Here is a 13,853-nt window from a genome sequence, read left to right as displayed (position 1 = left end):
AAAGACATAATTTTTATCTTAAGGGCTGGATATGTACAACTGTTAGGATTAAGCATATAGAGGGTTCATTGCCCTGTTGTTTATTAGCTTTCATATGTTATATATGAAAATAAATTTAGGAATGAGTTAATCCTGATTTTTTTTTCTTACAGAGTACTTACATGATAAACTAGAAGAATATATAAAACAATTTTCTATAGTAAAAATAGTCAGACAAAGAGAGAGAAAAGGTCTGATCACTGCAAGGTTGCTAGGAGCAACAGTAGCAACAGCTGAAACGCTCACATTTTTAGATGCTCACTGTAAGTATATACGTATAGAAATAGTTGTAACATTTTACTTCCCCCTCCCTCTAATTTAAAAGGTAAGGATGCCTTTTCTTTAAATGCCTAATTGCATTTTCTTTAACATCATTTTCAACTGGTGATTACAGCAATGACAGCCCAAACAGATTTCCTACAGCTCTGGGTAGGAAATTTCTTTCACTTATTCAAAGATCTTACCTCCTTTGTGTTTGAGGTGTCTTAATTTTTTGTCTTCTATTGACCAGCTTCCTCAGCAAATTATCCATGCCTGGAATTTTTTTTTTTTTTCATATGCTCATTCTGTCAAAAAAAAAAAAAAAGCGTTTTTCCGTATTGTTCTTGATTACTATACTTTAAAATGAGTGAAAGTTTGGTTTAAGTGTGGTCAACCCTATCATTAAACTTTATCCACACTTAATTTTTATATTTAAGTTTTTTTTCCCCTAAATTCACACACTCCTTCTTGTGCCAAATTAGGGGTACCCCTTCACAGCTTCTGGTATCTTTCCCATGAACGTTGTCAGTTCTTTTTTGTTTTTGTTGCTGCTGGATTTGTTTATATTTTAATTTTTTGACTATCAGTGATTTTATTTTATTTATTTATTTATTTATTGCTTTTTAGGGCCGCACCCACAGCATATGGAGGTTCCCAGGCTAGGGGTCTAATTGGAGCTACAGCTGCCGGCCTATGCCAAAGCCACAGAAACTCAGGACCAAGCTGTGTCTGCCACCTACACCACAGCAACGTGGGATCCTTAATGCACTGAGTGAGGCCAGGGATCAAACCCAAAACCTCATGGTTCCTAGTCGGATTGTTTCTACTGCACCACAACAGGAACCTCGACTGTCAGTGATTTTAAATGAAGTATTTAAAAAGTATTTTTGCAGTCAGTGTGTTTTGTTTTGTTTTGTTTTGTTTGCTTTTTAGGCCTGCACCCATGGCTTATGGAAGTTCCGAGGCTAGGGGTCAAATCAGAACTACACCACAGCCACAGCAACGTGGGATCCAAGTTGTGTCTGCAACCCATACCACAGCTCACGGCAACTCCAGATCGTTAACCCACTGAGTGAGGCCAGGGTCGAACCTGTGTCTTCATGGATCCTAGTCGGGTTCATTACCACTGAGCTACAACGGGAACTCCCTGGAGTCAATGAATAATGTACACATTAGGCATTACTAAAATGTCACTTAGCTCCTCAAGCTCTAACTTTAGTGACTTTTACTCTTTGTATGAGTGCTTAGCTTTGGATTGGTCAGCCCTTAAATTATGTTTGACCAAGCAAATTGGCGCATACACTAATCATTACAGAAGGGCTTTTGGATTTGCTTGAGTCTCTTAAGAGCTTTCACAACAAGTACTCTGTTAATACCGGTTTTAATTTAAGAAAAATCTAAAGGTAATCCAAGGGAGGTGTTTTCAGAAGGAAATGGCTCCTTCTCCAATATGCCCTCTCCTGGTCCAAGATTGCAATAATGTCAGACTGGGCTTTCTTCCCCTCCTGACAAATGTGTCCAATGGTTCTCTTAGACCATGACGGCCAGACTCCACTTAGTGATGGGAAGCCCTGAGTAACACTGGTCATGCCACATCTCCTGAACTCTTGTGTGTGATGTGAGACAGCCTGGCTTGGGATCAGGGCGCTGACCTTTCATGCCACTCCTTCACACTCTTTCACTAGGCCTGGGCAGGTTTGGATAGTCTTTCTCCAACTGCCAAAATCAGAATACTCCTATTCTTGATTTATTTCCTCCTAAGACCCTGTCAGAGAAATAAAAGATTTCAGTTAAAATACCTTACTCAGGGAGACTAGTTTAAGTAAATCTGTATACTTTTGGAGCTAGTTGGTATTGATCAGCAAAAACTTATCCTTGGGGAGTTCCCATCATGGCTCAGCAGAAATGAATCCAACTACTATCCATGAGGATATGGGTTCAATTCCTGGGTTAAGGGTCCAGCATTGCCATGAGCTGTGGTATAGGTCCCAGACACTGCTTAGATCTGGCGTTGCTGTGGCTCTGGCGCAGGCCAGCAATTGTAGCTCTGATTCGACCCCTAGCCTGGGAACTTCTATATGCCACAGGTACGGCCCTAAAAACAATTATCCTTGATTCACAGCCCATTTTAAAGAGAAGTACACAGTTTGAAACTTAAATATAGCAGTATCATTTTGCTTCCATTCTGATTAAAAAAAAATCATTCATTTCCTAACTTTTCTCAATCTTGCCTTTCTCTTCATCTACCCTCATCTCGTGACAAGAAACCTTTAAGAAATCTCCCCTATATAAATGTTCAAATGACTTTATTATTCTCCTTTCTCTGTAAACCCTCTTCCAAAATATAAAAAACAAAAACAAAAACAAAAAACCCTGAGTGTTTTCACTGAATTAATTAAAATTGTGTTCCTTCAGGTGAGTGTTTCTATGGTTGGTTAGAACCTTTGCTGGCCAGAATAGCTGAGAACTACACTGCTGTCGTGAGCCCAGATATTGCATCTATAGATCTGAACACATTTGAATTCAACAAACCTTCTCCTTATGGAAGTAACCACAACCGTGGGAATTTTGACTGGAGCCTTTCTTTTGGCTGGGAATCACTTCCCGATCATGAGAAGCAAAGAAGGAAGGATGAAACTTACCCTATCAAGTAAGATGTTGCTCTCAAAGTCTTATAAACAGTTATTTGTATATGTATGAATTCTTTGCTTTTTAGAGTAATTTCCTCCAAGGTAATTCACACTAACAAAATAAACACACATATTCTATATGGAAGGAATGGAAATGTCACTTATTTATATACTTGCTTATACATGGTATAACCAAGTAAGAAGTAGAATTAAGTGAGCTCATATCTTTCTCATAATCATTATTTAAGAATCCTTAAGTTTGGTTAGAAGATACATTAATCTTGCTCTGCTAGATAAGGATACTCAAAAATTTCCTCCCCGTCTCCCCAAACTTGAGTTTGAAGATAGCATTTTAGATTTTATTAATTTACAGAGTCCTGAAATTGTGATCTCTATTTGTAAATTTGATTCAATTGTTCTTAAAAATGTGGGGTTTTTTCTTTCTTTTTTATTTAACAAAGTTTGACAATGGATTATTTTTCAGAACACCCACTTTTGCAGGAGGCCTTTTTTCCATATCAAAAGACTATTTTGAATATATTGGAACTTATGATGAAGAAATGGAAATTTGGGGAGGTGAAAATATAGAAATGTCTTTCAGAGTAAGTTTATAAATATGATGCACATATTAATGAAATGTATATTTCTGGTTGCTGACAGATCATCACAGATGTGTGTAGTCTTTTTGTGCTTTCTAAAATGTAACTGTTAGAAATTTTAGAATAAATATATTTCCTCTTAAAATGGTACTTAATATATTTATTCATTGCTGCCAGTGTAACAAGAGGAATCAGTTAAATGCCTGTGTCCAGGCAATAACACCAATTAATGCACTTGTAGCTACTGAATTCCAGCCAAGATAAATATAATTAAATCTAATGCTTCAGGAAATTGGTTGATTATCAAGGGAGTTGGGATGGAAAAAACATTTATGTATAATTTTAAAAGACATTGAACTTAACTCTTTGGATTAAATGAGCTTTTTTTCCCCCCTCTATACATATTAAAAGTTAATATGAGAAACAAAGCAAAGGCGTTGGATGGTCTCCACATGTACTTATTTGATTTTGTGAGTTCATTTTCTACAGTGACTTTGTCATTCATTTCTCATCACTTAGTCTGGAATGTAGTGGAAAAAGAACTGAACTAGGGGTTGGAAGATTGAAGTTTTGGCTCTAGCTCCATCACATAATGGCAGGGATGATCTTAGCCAAGTTTGAGCTGCTTAAGGGCAGGGGTCTTGTTTTATTCATTTGAGTATACCCAACTCCCAGCACATGCTGGATCTCAAGCACAGTTTATTGAACTGAACATGTCACCAAGCTTTCTCATTTGTTTGAGAGAGAGAGAATATGATCACTGCCCTAATATTAGTATACATATTAAACATGACTTTTAGATTTTTTATTTATGGAAGACTAGATTGCCAAGGTATTGATTTAGCAATCTGCCATATTATTATTATTATTATTATTATTATTATTAGCTTTTTAGGGCCGTACCTGCGGCATATGGAGATTCCCCGGCTAGGGGTCTAATCAGAGCTACAGCTGCTGGCCTATGCCATAGCCACAGCAATCCAGGACTCAAGCAGTGTCTGTGACCTATGCCACAGCTCATGGCAACGCCAGATCCTTAACCCACTCAGCAAGGCCAGGAATCAAATCTGCAACTTCATGGTTCCTAGTCGGATTCGTTTCTGATGCACCATGGCAGGAACTCCTGCCATATTATTTTGAGTTAATGAAAATACGTTTTTTTGACCCTCTTTCTCTAAATTTATGAATTTTTAAATAATGACCAACTATTTCAAAAGTTTAATAGATCATGCTTTGGTAATTAGGACTATCTGGATTTATTTTCTTGATTACAAAGTTGAATACGTAAGGGGTAAATAGTCTGGGCCCACTTATTCCAAGTCTGCTGTGGAAGTCAAGTACAGAAGAGCCTTTGGTCCTCTGTGAATACTAAAGACCTTGCATAATCTTTGCAAAAAAAAAAATGGAATTTATTTTTTGAAAGATCCGAAATCACTATTTTGTTTAAATACTTTCTGAAAATATTTTTTTTCCTCTAGTGTGTCTGTACCATTTAATAAAATAGTTCTTTATATTTAAGAACTTAAGTTGAACTGGCAGGAAACAGAGACTGTTTGTAAAGTTGTAATAAATCTCTTATTTTTTCTTGTTATTGTCTTAAAGGTGAACTTAAAAGCAACACTTTGATTTTCCTAAAATACTGTAAATTTAAACAAATATCATTAATTATCAGGTGTGGCAATGTGGTGGGCAGTTGGAGATTATGCCTTGCTCTGTTGTTGGACATGTTTTTCGCAGCAAAAGCCCTCATACCTTTCCAAAAGGCACTCAGGTGATTGCTCGCAACCAAGTTCGCCTTGCAGAAGTCTGGATGGATGAATACAAGGAAATATTTTACAGGAGAAACACAGACGCAGCAAAAATTGTTAAACAAGTAAGTTAGAAATAAGTAAGTATATTACAACAAAAATCCACAGGTTCATGTGCCCTTTTACTTGTTTGAGTCAACTCAAGTATAAACTATTTTTAAAAAGTCATTTTTAAAGTTGGGCTTTTTAACTCAAAAATATATAATTTATTGCTGCTGCCAGTTTTTTCTCTTTCTCTCTTTTTTTTTTGAAGAAGTCAAGTAAACTGCTTTTAAAAAATTTAGGCTTTCTACTTGATGTTACCCTTTTTAATATGGAAGATATCTAGTTTTTGCAATTTCCATGGCTCAGTACTTTACTCAAAATAAGATGAAGTGGAACTGCTTTTAACTATTTTTAGGTGATGTGATTAGCACCTAAATCAAGATGCTAAGTGGCATTTTCAACTGGATAGAGTGTTAGAATGCGGCAAGGGAATGAACCAGGCAGATCAAGCCTTTTTAACTTCAAGTTCTGGTTCCACTACTTCCTGGACAAGTGACTTTGGCAAAGCCCCTTAAGACTTTAAAATGGGAATAGCACTTCATAGGGTGGTTGATAGGCTGGTGGGACAGGAGTGTGTGCTCCACCACATTTCTTCTTTTTCCTTCCCTGTCTTGAGATAAAATAGTCGCCTGTCTCTCAGAGCAGCTGTAAAATAAAGAAATAAGTAGTAGCAAATGTGTGGCACTGTGGTTGTTATTGACCTGTCCTAGATAAAAGCTCTGCAGGATCATCATGCCTAGTACATTGGAACAGACTCCCTAAAGTTTCAATATTGAATGTGGTAAACAAACTAGACAGTTTAAGGACATGCTTCAGTGAATGGCCTCCATCTCTTTGTAAGACAAACAGAGCTGATTTGCAAGGAGGTATATATTAGGATAAAGGGCATCAACATTTTGAGTGTTATAATGAACCATCTGGTTACCTCATTTCACTTTTTCTTTGGTTTCTGGTTTCTCCCTATAACATGTTAGTACAGTGCAAAGTCAGAGCACTATTGGGTTGGATTGCTGACTCTTTACCCACAGCCACCAAAACAAATTGGGCAGATTGTGTACTACCCAAGTACTTGACTAGGCAGGCAAGTGGATGCTAAATACAGCTTATGCTCTCCTGTCACCCACAAACGGTCAAGTGAGCCAGCAAAACCCCTGTTTTTAACCATGGGGCAAATAGATCTAGGAGGTTAAATGCTCAAGCTACCCAAAAGTCCTCTAGCATTTCATAGTTTTTGCTAAAACACCTGGGTTCAAAACACTGAAGTTTGCACAGAAAATATTTTTCTTAGATTAACTCTTAAGCTTGAGCATTTACTTTTTCAGATATTTAGGCATCCACTATAATCTAAAATTTTTTTTTGCTGTATAGGCAAATACCTTTTCAATTTAATAGTACTTTTTATAAAATTTTTCTTAGTCCTATTAAATAAAGAAAAATAAAAAACAATTGATTAAAAATTTGCCTTTTTCTATCAATGTGTTGCTATTGTTAGGATATTATTAGAAGACACTGTTAGAATTAAGCAACACCCTTAAAACTAGAAAAAATTATTCCCAACTGTGTTTTTTTTGGTAGTCTTGACTGGAGAAGAGACATAAATTACGTTATGCATGGTCACTGTTTCTCTGTACTGCTTTCTCATACCTCACTTTACAGACCATTTTTGTGTGAAAAACTGGGATCCATTTTACATGCTCCACCACCATTTTTTGCCCTTGGCATTTCTCTAGGGATCTTTGTCCCACAAGGTTTGTGGCACAAAGGAAGAATAAAATAGCACTAAGTTGGCACCGAAATGGTCCTTGAATCTCTTTGAAGTCAGAAGTGAGCAGCCAGGCATTCTTGCTGCCTGAATGGATGGTAACTAAAGTTAAATTACATCTTGCATTTTGGCCCAGAATTTTTATATATGTATACTAAATGTAGATATAAATAATAATATTTGATATACTTTATCAGTGCTATTTTAATTTAAGCATTTCCCTTCTCCTCTCCTCTTTCACCAGAAATCATTTGGTGATCTTTCAAAAAGATTTGAAATAAAGCGCCGCCTTCAGTGTAAAAATTTTACATGGTATCTAAACAATATTTATCCAGAAGCATATGTGCCAGACCTTAATCCTGTTATATCTGGATATGTGAGTATTTTCCTATTCCTTTTTACTTGGTATACTCCTTGCCACCAACTTTTATGTGGTTCAGGAAAGATTTCTGAAATACTTTCTGGTTTATTGCTTTTGAGATTTTTATATTGTTATTATTAACACAACTTCCTGAGATTAACTGAAAAAATACATAAACCATATAGATTTTTTAAAAAATTTATAACTTGAAAATTTCCCTTTAGATTAAAAGCGTGGGTCAGCCTCTATGTTTGGATGTTGGAGAAAATAATCAAGGAGGCAAACCATTAATTTTGTATACGTGTCATGGACTTGGGGGAAACCAGGTAAGCGCTGCCCTAAAAATCCTCCTTTCTCATTATACCTACAAACATGAGTAAATGGTTGTATGCTTTTCAGAACTTCTAATTTTATGTTCAGGTAAACTGGTATGTGAAATGTTTTTAGATTAAGTTTGGAAATTAATATTGAAGTTGCAGAGTATTTTAATTTTCACTCTGCCTCTGAAAACAATTCGAGGTTGCCTACCCATCCAGTAGAAAAGCAAATGAGAGAATAGTAGAATAATGCCATTCGAAATAAAAAGTAGACTTTCCTATGAGGATCTTTGATGTAACATGACTGTTGGTGTGGTGATTTTGCTAAATTATACAAAAAGGCTATGTAACTGGATTCTACAGCAAATAATGTCATGTTAAAACCATATTTTTGTGGGCTATATATTATTTCAATATATACTCTGAAAAAGGTATATTCTTGATTCTCCTTGTTTGATATCACCCTTTGACTGCTTTACCAGTTAAGATTGAAATGTCAAACGTCACTATGGGTAGAGAACAAATTAAAATATTGCTTCTAGTTTTTAAGTTTCCTTTCCTTGTCTCTTACAACTTAATTCCTAGAAGGATTAGACTCTTTCTGTCCTTTGTTAATTCAAGTTGACTAAGTGACCCCTGCATGCTAGATATTCCTTTAGGCTCAAGCCATTTAGATTCTAACTCCTTCAGGAAAACTCTATGTCCAAACCAACATTTACAGTCAGGATGATAAGATCTGGGATAAAGTATCTGGGGTATGGAGAAAGGCATTTGAATTAGACTGGCTATCCATACATTTTCCTGGGAAAGATGATGTTTGAAAACATTTTTTTGAAAGGTACATAAAACTTCCCTTTTAATGGTTTTCAAAAGATAATGTGAGTGAAGTAAAGTTCTGGATGGCCTTTCTTAGCATCTTTGAGATCCTAAGGCTTATCTTTCTTAAAGAAGTATAGCCAGAGCACTGTTTTCATACTCTAAATCCATTTTCTTTCAATGTCTCCATCTGATGAACTATCAGTTATAAAAATAACTGATATTTGTTGAAGGAGGTAAATTAAGCATGAGGCTAAGACCAGGGAAACTCAAGATTAATTCAGCTAATGTTTGTAGAGTGCCTACTCTAATACACAGAAAAGGTTTTGGACAGACCCTGCCTAGCTCAAAATAAAGGCTCAATAAATATTAGTGCTAAGACTAATTATTTCACTATTGAAAATCAATTATGTTCACTTATTTTATCTTTGGAATGTCAACATTATGAAATATTTGATTTGTAATGGATGCTCTTACTAGATACATTGCCAGACTTTGGTCTATGTGTATAGCCAGCTAGCTACACACACAATTCCATTAGAGCGCCATGAAAGTTCTCCTCAATGGACTATGGGAACCCTGAGAAGAGTGTAATTTTGTGCATAGGACAAATTCAGGGAAAATTAAAGCAGGAAGGTAATATTGGAATTGGCTTTTTTTTCTTCTTAGGGTCGCACCTGCGGCATATGGAAGTTGCCAGGTTAGGGGTTGAATCGGAGCTGCAGCTGCCCGCCTATGCCACACCCACAGATCCGAGCTGCATTTGAGACCTACACCAAAGCTCATGGCAACAACGTATCCTTAACCCACTGAGCAAGGCCAGGGATTGAACCTGTATCCTCATGGCTACCAGACGGGTTTTTTACTCACTGAGCCACAGTGGGAATTCCAAATTGGATTTGAAGGATCAAAAGGAGGTAGCTAGGCAGAGAAGGATCCAAAAGGATTTTTTTTTTTTTTTTTTGCTTTTTAGGGCTGCACCCACAGCATATGGAGGTTCCCAGGCTAGGAATCTAATCAGAGCTACAGCTGCCAGCCTACTCCACAGCCACAGCAACATAGGATCCTAGCTGCATCTGTGACCTACACCACAGCTCATGGCAACACTGGATCCCCAACCCACTGACCAAAGTCAGGGATCAAACCCACATCTTCATGGATACTAGTTGGATTCATTTCCGCTGCACCACAGAAGGATCTCCCTAAAGGATATTCTGTGGAAAGCACAGTAATGCAGTCTTAAGAGTTAGGAGTTCTGCATTGGTTAGAATTGTGTGAAAGGAGCATAATGTATAATTGGGACAATAGTTGATGTAACATTAAAAGTGGAAGATTTCAGGTTCCAGTTAAGAGTGTGGACTTTATCTTAGCAACAGTAGTGATTCACTTAGGGAAGATAAGGGATCAAATCAATGTTATAAAGGACTAACTGGCAACAGAGTGAATTGGATTATAGGAAGAGAAATTGGAGGTAGCTAGAAGTGTTGCGTAGGGATTTTGAGTGTCTGAATAAGAGAAGTGAGGAGGTGGAAGTAAGGATGGGTGGGATGATAATATCTGAATGGAAAATTCAGTAGAACTAAGGGGCTAATTAACTGGACAGGTGGGAAGAGTAATAGTAACAATAGCTAAAAATGTATTGAATGCTTACCATGTACCACTTACTGGTCTAAATGTTTTACATGTATCTTCATAACCCTATGGGTATTAAATTACCCACTTTACAGGAGAGGAAACTGAAGCATGAAGAGTACCCTGTTTAAATGTTTGAAGTTTAAATGAAAATGCCACTGATTGAGATGAATAAGAGAAAAGGAACACTTGTGGAGAGGAAGAGGCAGTTAATGAGCTTGCTAAAAGTTTCCATACTCTTTTCTGTGGCATAACTGTTCTAGGTTCCATCCTACTTGATAGCTTCCAATTTCTGACATGGGGAGGAAGACAGAACCTTCTTAGTTAAGTAACTACCTATTGGTGATAGGCTAGAGAAAGGCTATAGTATCTTCTGCCCCCAAAACTCTGATTCTATTTTATTGTATTATTTTGTTGAAGTAGACATGACTCCATTATTCAGTGAATTACTGATTTCTTTTTATGCCACTTATTTTGCAACTGAGGATAGAGGGTGCTTTTGTCAGTAATGGCATTCTTCCTTTCTCAGTACTTTGAATACTCTGTTCAACATGAAATTCGGCATAACATCCAGAAGGAATTGTGTCTTCATGCTGCTCAAGGTGTTGTTCAGCTGAAGACATGTGCCTACAAAGGTCACAAGACAGTTGCCACTGGAGAACAGATATGGGAGATCCAGAAGGTACCTCAGTGCAATTAATTCACCCCTTTGTGTACTATTTTGATTAGCTCTAGTTGCTTATCTGGGATAATGCATGACACATAGTATATTAATATTATTCATCAGACTTTGTCTTTAACTTTTTCATTATATATGTCTACCCATGTGATAAGAAAGTATATATCTATGAATTAAATACTCTTAGGAGCAAAATAGTTGTAAAATTGCTTAAAGCATGGTTTATGCAGATCAGCATGTCTGTGGGTTACTAATAATAGTTGTCACATTTGTCTGTTTAGAGTTTCTTATAATGCTTCTTGTGACAGTCATAATTTTTTTTTTCCTGGAAGAGAAGAGAAAAATGATTTTTTTTTTCTTACTTCAAGTGATTCTTTTATTCCTTGTTTTAGTACTTTTTCATGAATCTAGAATTGAGAATTCATGAAAGATTTTTTTTTTCTGTTTTTAAACATATGCTGTAAAGCTTAGCTGGAACCTGGAAGTTCTCACCTGAATATTGTTGTGCAATATTAGAGCATTATAAGACTGACTTTAATGACTTAGAGTTTTTTAGAGTTTGCCTCTTATTTCAATGAACTATTTTTTACTTGAAAACTTGATGAAGAATTCTTTCTGTGTAACTCTTCATTTACGTAACACCTATGAATCAAGCAGTGGTAGTGTAAATGCAATTGCCTAATTGCCTACACCAAAACACAACAAAATTTTATCAGACATAGTAGATATTATAAAGATTTAAAAAATGATGTACATTTGCTATGTAAGTCTCCCTTTAGTTTCTATGAGACCATAAGTGGTATCCTATTTATCAGTTAACTTTGAGTCTTAAAACTTAACATCTGTTGTATTTGTTTTTATTCTAGGACCAACTTCTATATAATCCATTCTTTAAAATGTGCCTTTCAGCAAGTGGAGAGCATCCAAGCTTAGTATCATGCAATCCATCAGATCCACTCCAAAAATGGATTTTTAGCCAAAATGATTAAGTGTTCCTTAAAATTAAGGAGTTGAAAAAGGAGATATTCTTTCTCATAAAACTGTGACTAGGCATACACTGTAGTTTTTGAAAATTATGCAAAAACAGCTAATTGTAACTTATTCCAAGTGCATTTTTCTTATTTATATCTTAAAATGTCTCTGTAGCACTGCTACAGAAATCCCTTAAGTTTCCATTTCAAAGCACAATAACTAGTAATACCAAAGACTATTTTGAAATGTCCAGATATAGAGGAAAATGTTTACAGTATGATGAAAATAATTTTCCAAGTAAAGTGATGTTTGTGTGTTTTGTATGCTTGATAATATGCATAGCTACATTTACACACTCACAATTTAAAATATTTCTTCTAGTTTTTTGGGGGAAGGGAAAAAGATTTGATACTGTATTTTTTTAACCACATAGAAATGGATCAATGAAGGTCAAATTTTGGCCTTTGTGTAAAACCAGGAAATTTTTTTATAGATCTAGAATTTATTATATAAAAATGCAGGTAGTTTTTTGTTTTTTGGTTTTTTTTTTTTCATTTTGTCCACTTATCTGTCAAATATTTCCTTAAACATGAAATTAAATGAATAGGGAGAAGACTATTTTTAACACTTCAATTTCTTGGCAAATTTAAAAATATTTTTTAGTCTGAAATCCACTTGACTTGAAGCACTTAAGTCTTCAAGACTTTTCTTAAGTAACTACACTATGTGTTTTCCCAAGGCAATTAAAAGACCCCCAAATCTCTAACTTGCTATCTGTTAAAAAGGTGTCTTTTCCCTTTCTGCTAGTCTTTACTTCTTACCAAAATTCACCAATCTTGAATGTTTATGAAATTGAATTTCAAATGCAGAATACTTGACACATTTAAAGCTAAATTTTGTTACTGATTCAATTATAGACTGTCTTTGTAATGAATTTTTTCACCAAAAACTCTTATTTCTATCCATGGAAAACACAATAAAACAAATGCTTATCACTATTGTAACTATTTATGTTTTTTAATTTTTTGGATAAAATACATAATTGATAATGGGGAATAGTGAATTTTGTATACTGAATTTCTAAGCACCAATTGTAGAGTCATCAGATACTTCTCAAGAAAAAGCCTTTAATAGTAATGGTATAAAAATGGGCAATGGAGAAGAGTCTTTGTTAGATATTTAGAAAACGTTGTACTCATTTCTGATAACTGTCCTTGGGCATATGACAGAGTAAAATTTTTAAAAAAGTGATGCTTTGAAGATTTAACAATTTTTCTTTTTGGTCATATTATGTAGAGAGCTCTTCTTATTTAAGAAGTAAAGTATGATTGGCTTTATGTTTTAAATTTGGCAGAGCATCACTTGTACATAGGAAAATATTTTTGAATGATTTGCCCCATCTTATCATTGTCTGCACTTTGAACTTACATTAAAATACTCTGCATTCTTTATTACAATACCAAGTTCTAACTCAACTGACATTTATTTTGTGTCTAACTTTGTGCCAGAAGTTTTGGTATGCATAATAAGATTTGTATTGCCTTTGAGCTGAGGTCTTATAGAGAAGAAAGACATGCAATTTTGAAACAGTACAGTGAGTGAGGTTATGATGTTATATTTTATGATGCAGGTGATAACTTCCTATTCATATTTGATATTTCTTTAATACATAAAGGTATTTATTACTATTGCTAATACTAATATTATTATAAAATATCTACTAGAGCCCATTTATATGTACAGTTTCTATTTCTCAATTTGTAAGTCTAGAGTGAACATCCAAGAGCTCTTAGTTTGTTATACCTCACAAAGCAAAACAAAAAATTCCCAAATATATATTATAAATGAGCCTAAGTAAAGCATATTTAAAAACAACAAATCTGAGTGCCATTTGTACACTAGTCATGAATTGTCATGTAAGATCCAACTAAA

At 35.2% G+C, this 13,853-nt stretch overlaps 1 protein-coding gene across 3 annotated transcripts in view; it reads left to right on the top strand.

Moving 5' to 3' along the window:
• Positions 1-12,925, top strand: part of GALNT3 (polypeptide N-acetylgalactosaminyltransferase 3) — a 48,819-nt gene extending 35,894 nt beyond the window's left edge. For all 3 annotated transcript variants that reach the window (XM_047772784.1, XM_047772782.1, XM_047772785.1), the window contains exons 4-11: positions 153-302; positions 2,716-2,950; positions 3,415-3,532; positions 5,202-5,402; positions 7,389-7,520; positions 7,730-7,831; positions 10,800-10,952; positions 11,816-12,925. In XM_047772784.1, the coding sequence (XP_047628740.1) occupies positions 153-302; positions 2,716-2,950; positions 3,415-3,532; positions 5,202-5,402; positions 7,389-7,520; positions 7,730-7,831; positions 10,800-10,952; positions 11,816-11,938 (1,214 nt within the window). In that variant the 3' untranslated portion in view covers positions 11,939-12,925. The remainder of the gene's footprint in view (positions 1-152; positions 303-2,715; positions 2,951-3,414; positions 3,533-5,201; positions 5,403-7,388; positions 7,521-7,729; positions 7,832-10,799; positions 10,953-11,815) is intronic.
• The last annotated feature ends 928 nt before the right edge of the window (positions 12,926-13,853 follow it).

The sequence above is a fragment of the Phacochoerus africanus genome, chromosome 3, assembly GCF_016906955.1.
Source record: "Phacochoerus africanus isolate WHEZ1 chromosome 3, ROS_Pafr_v1, whole genome shotgun sequence".
NCBI lineage: Eukaryota > Metazoa > Chordata > Mammalia > Artiodactyla > Suidae > Phacochoerus > Phacochoerus africanus.
This window is presented reverse-complemented; position numbering and strand designations above follow the sequence as displayed.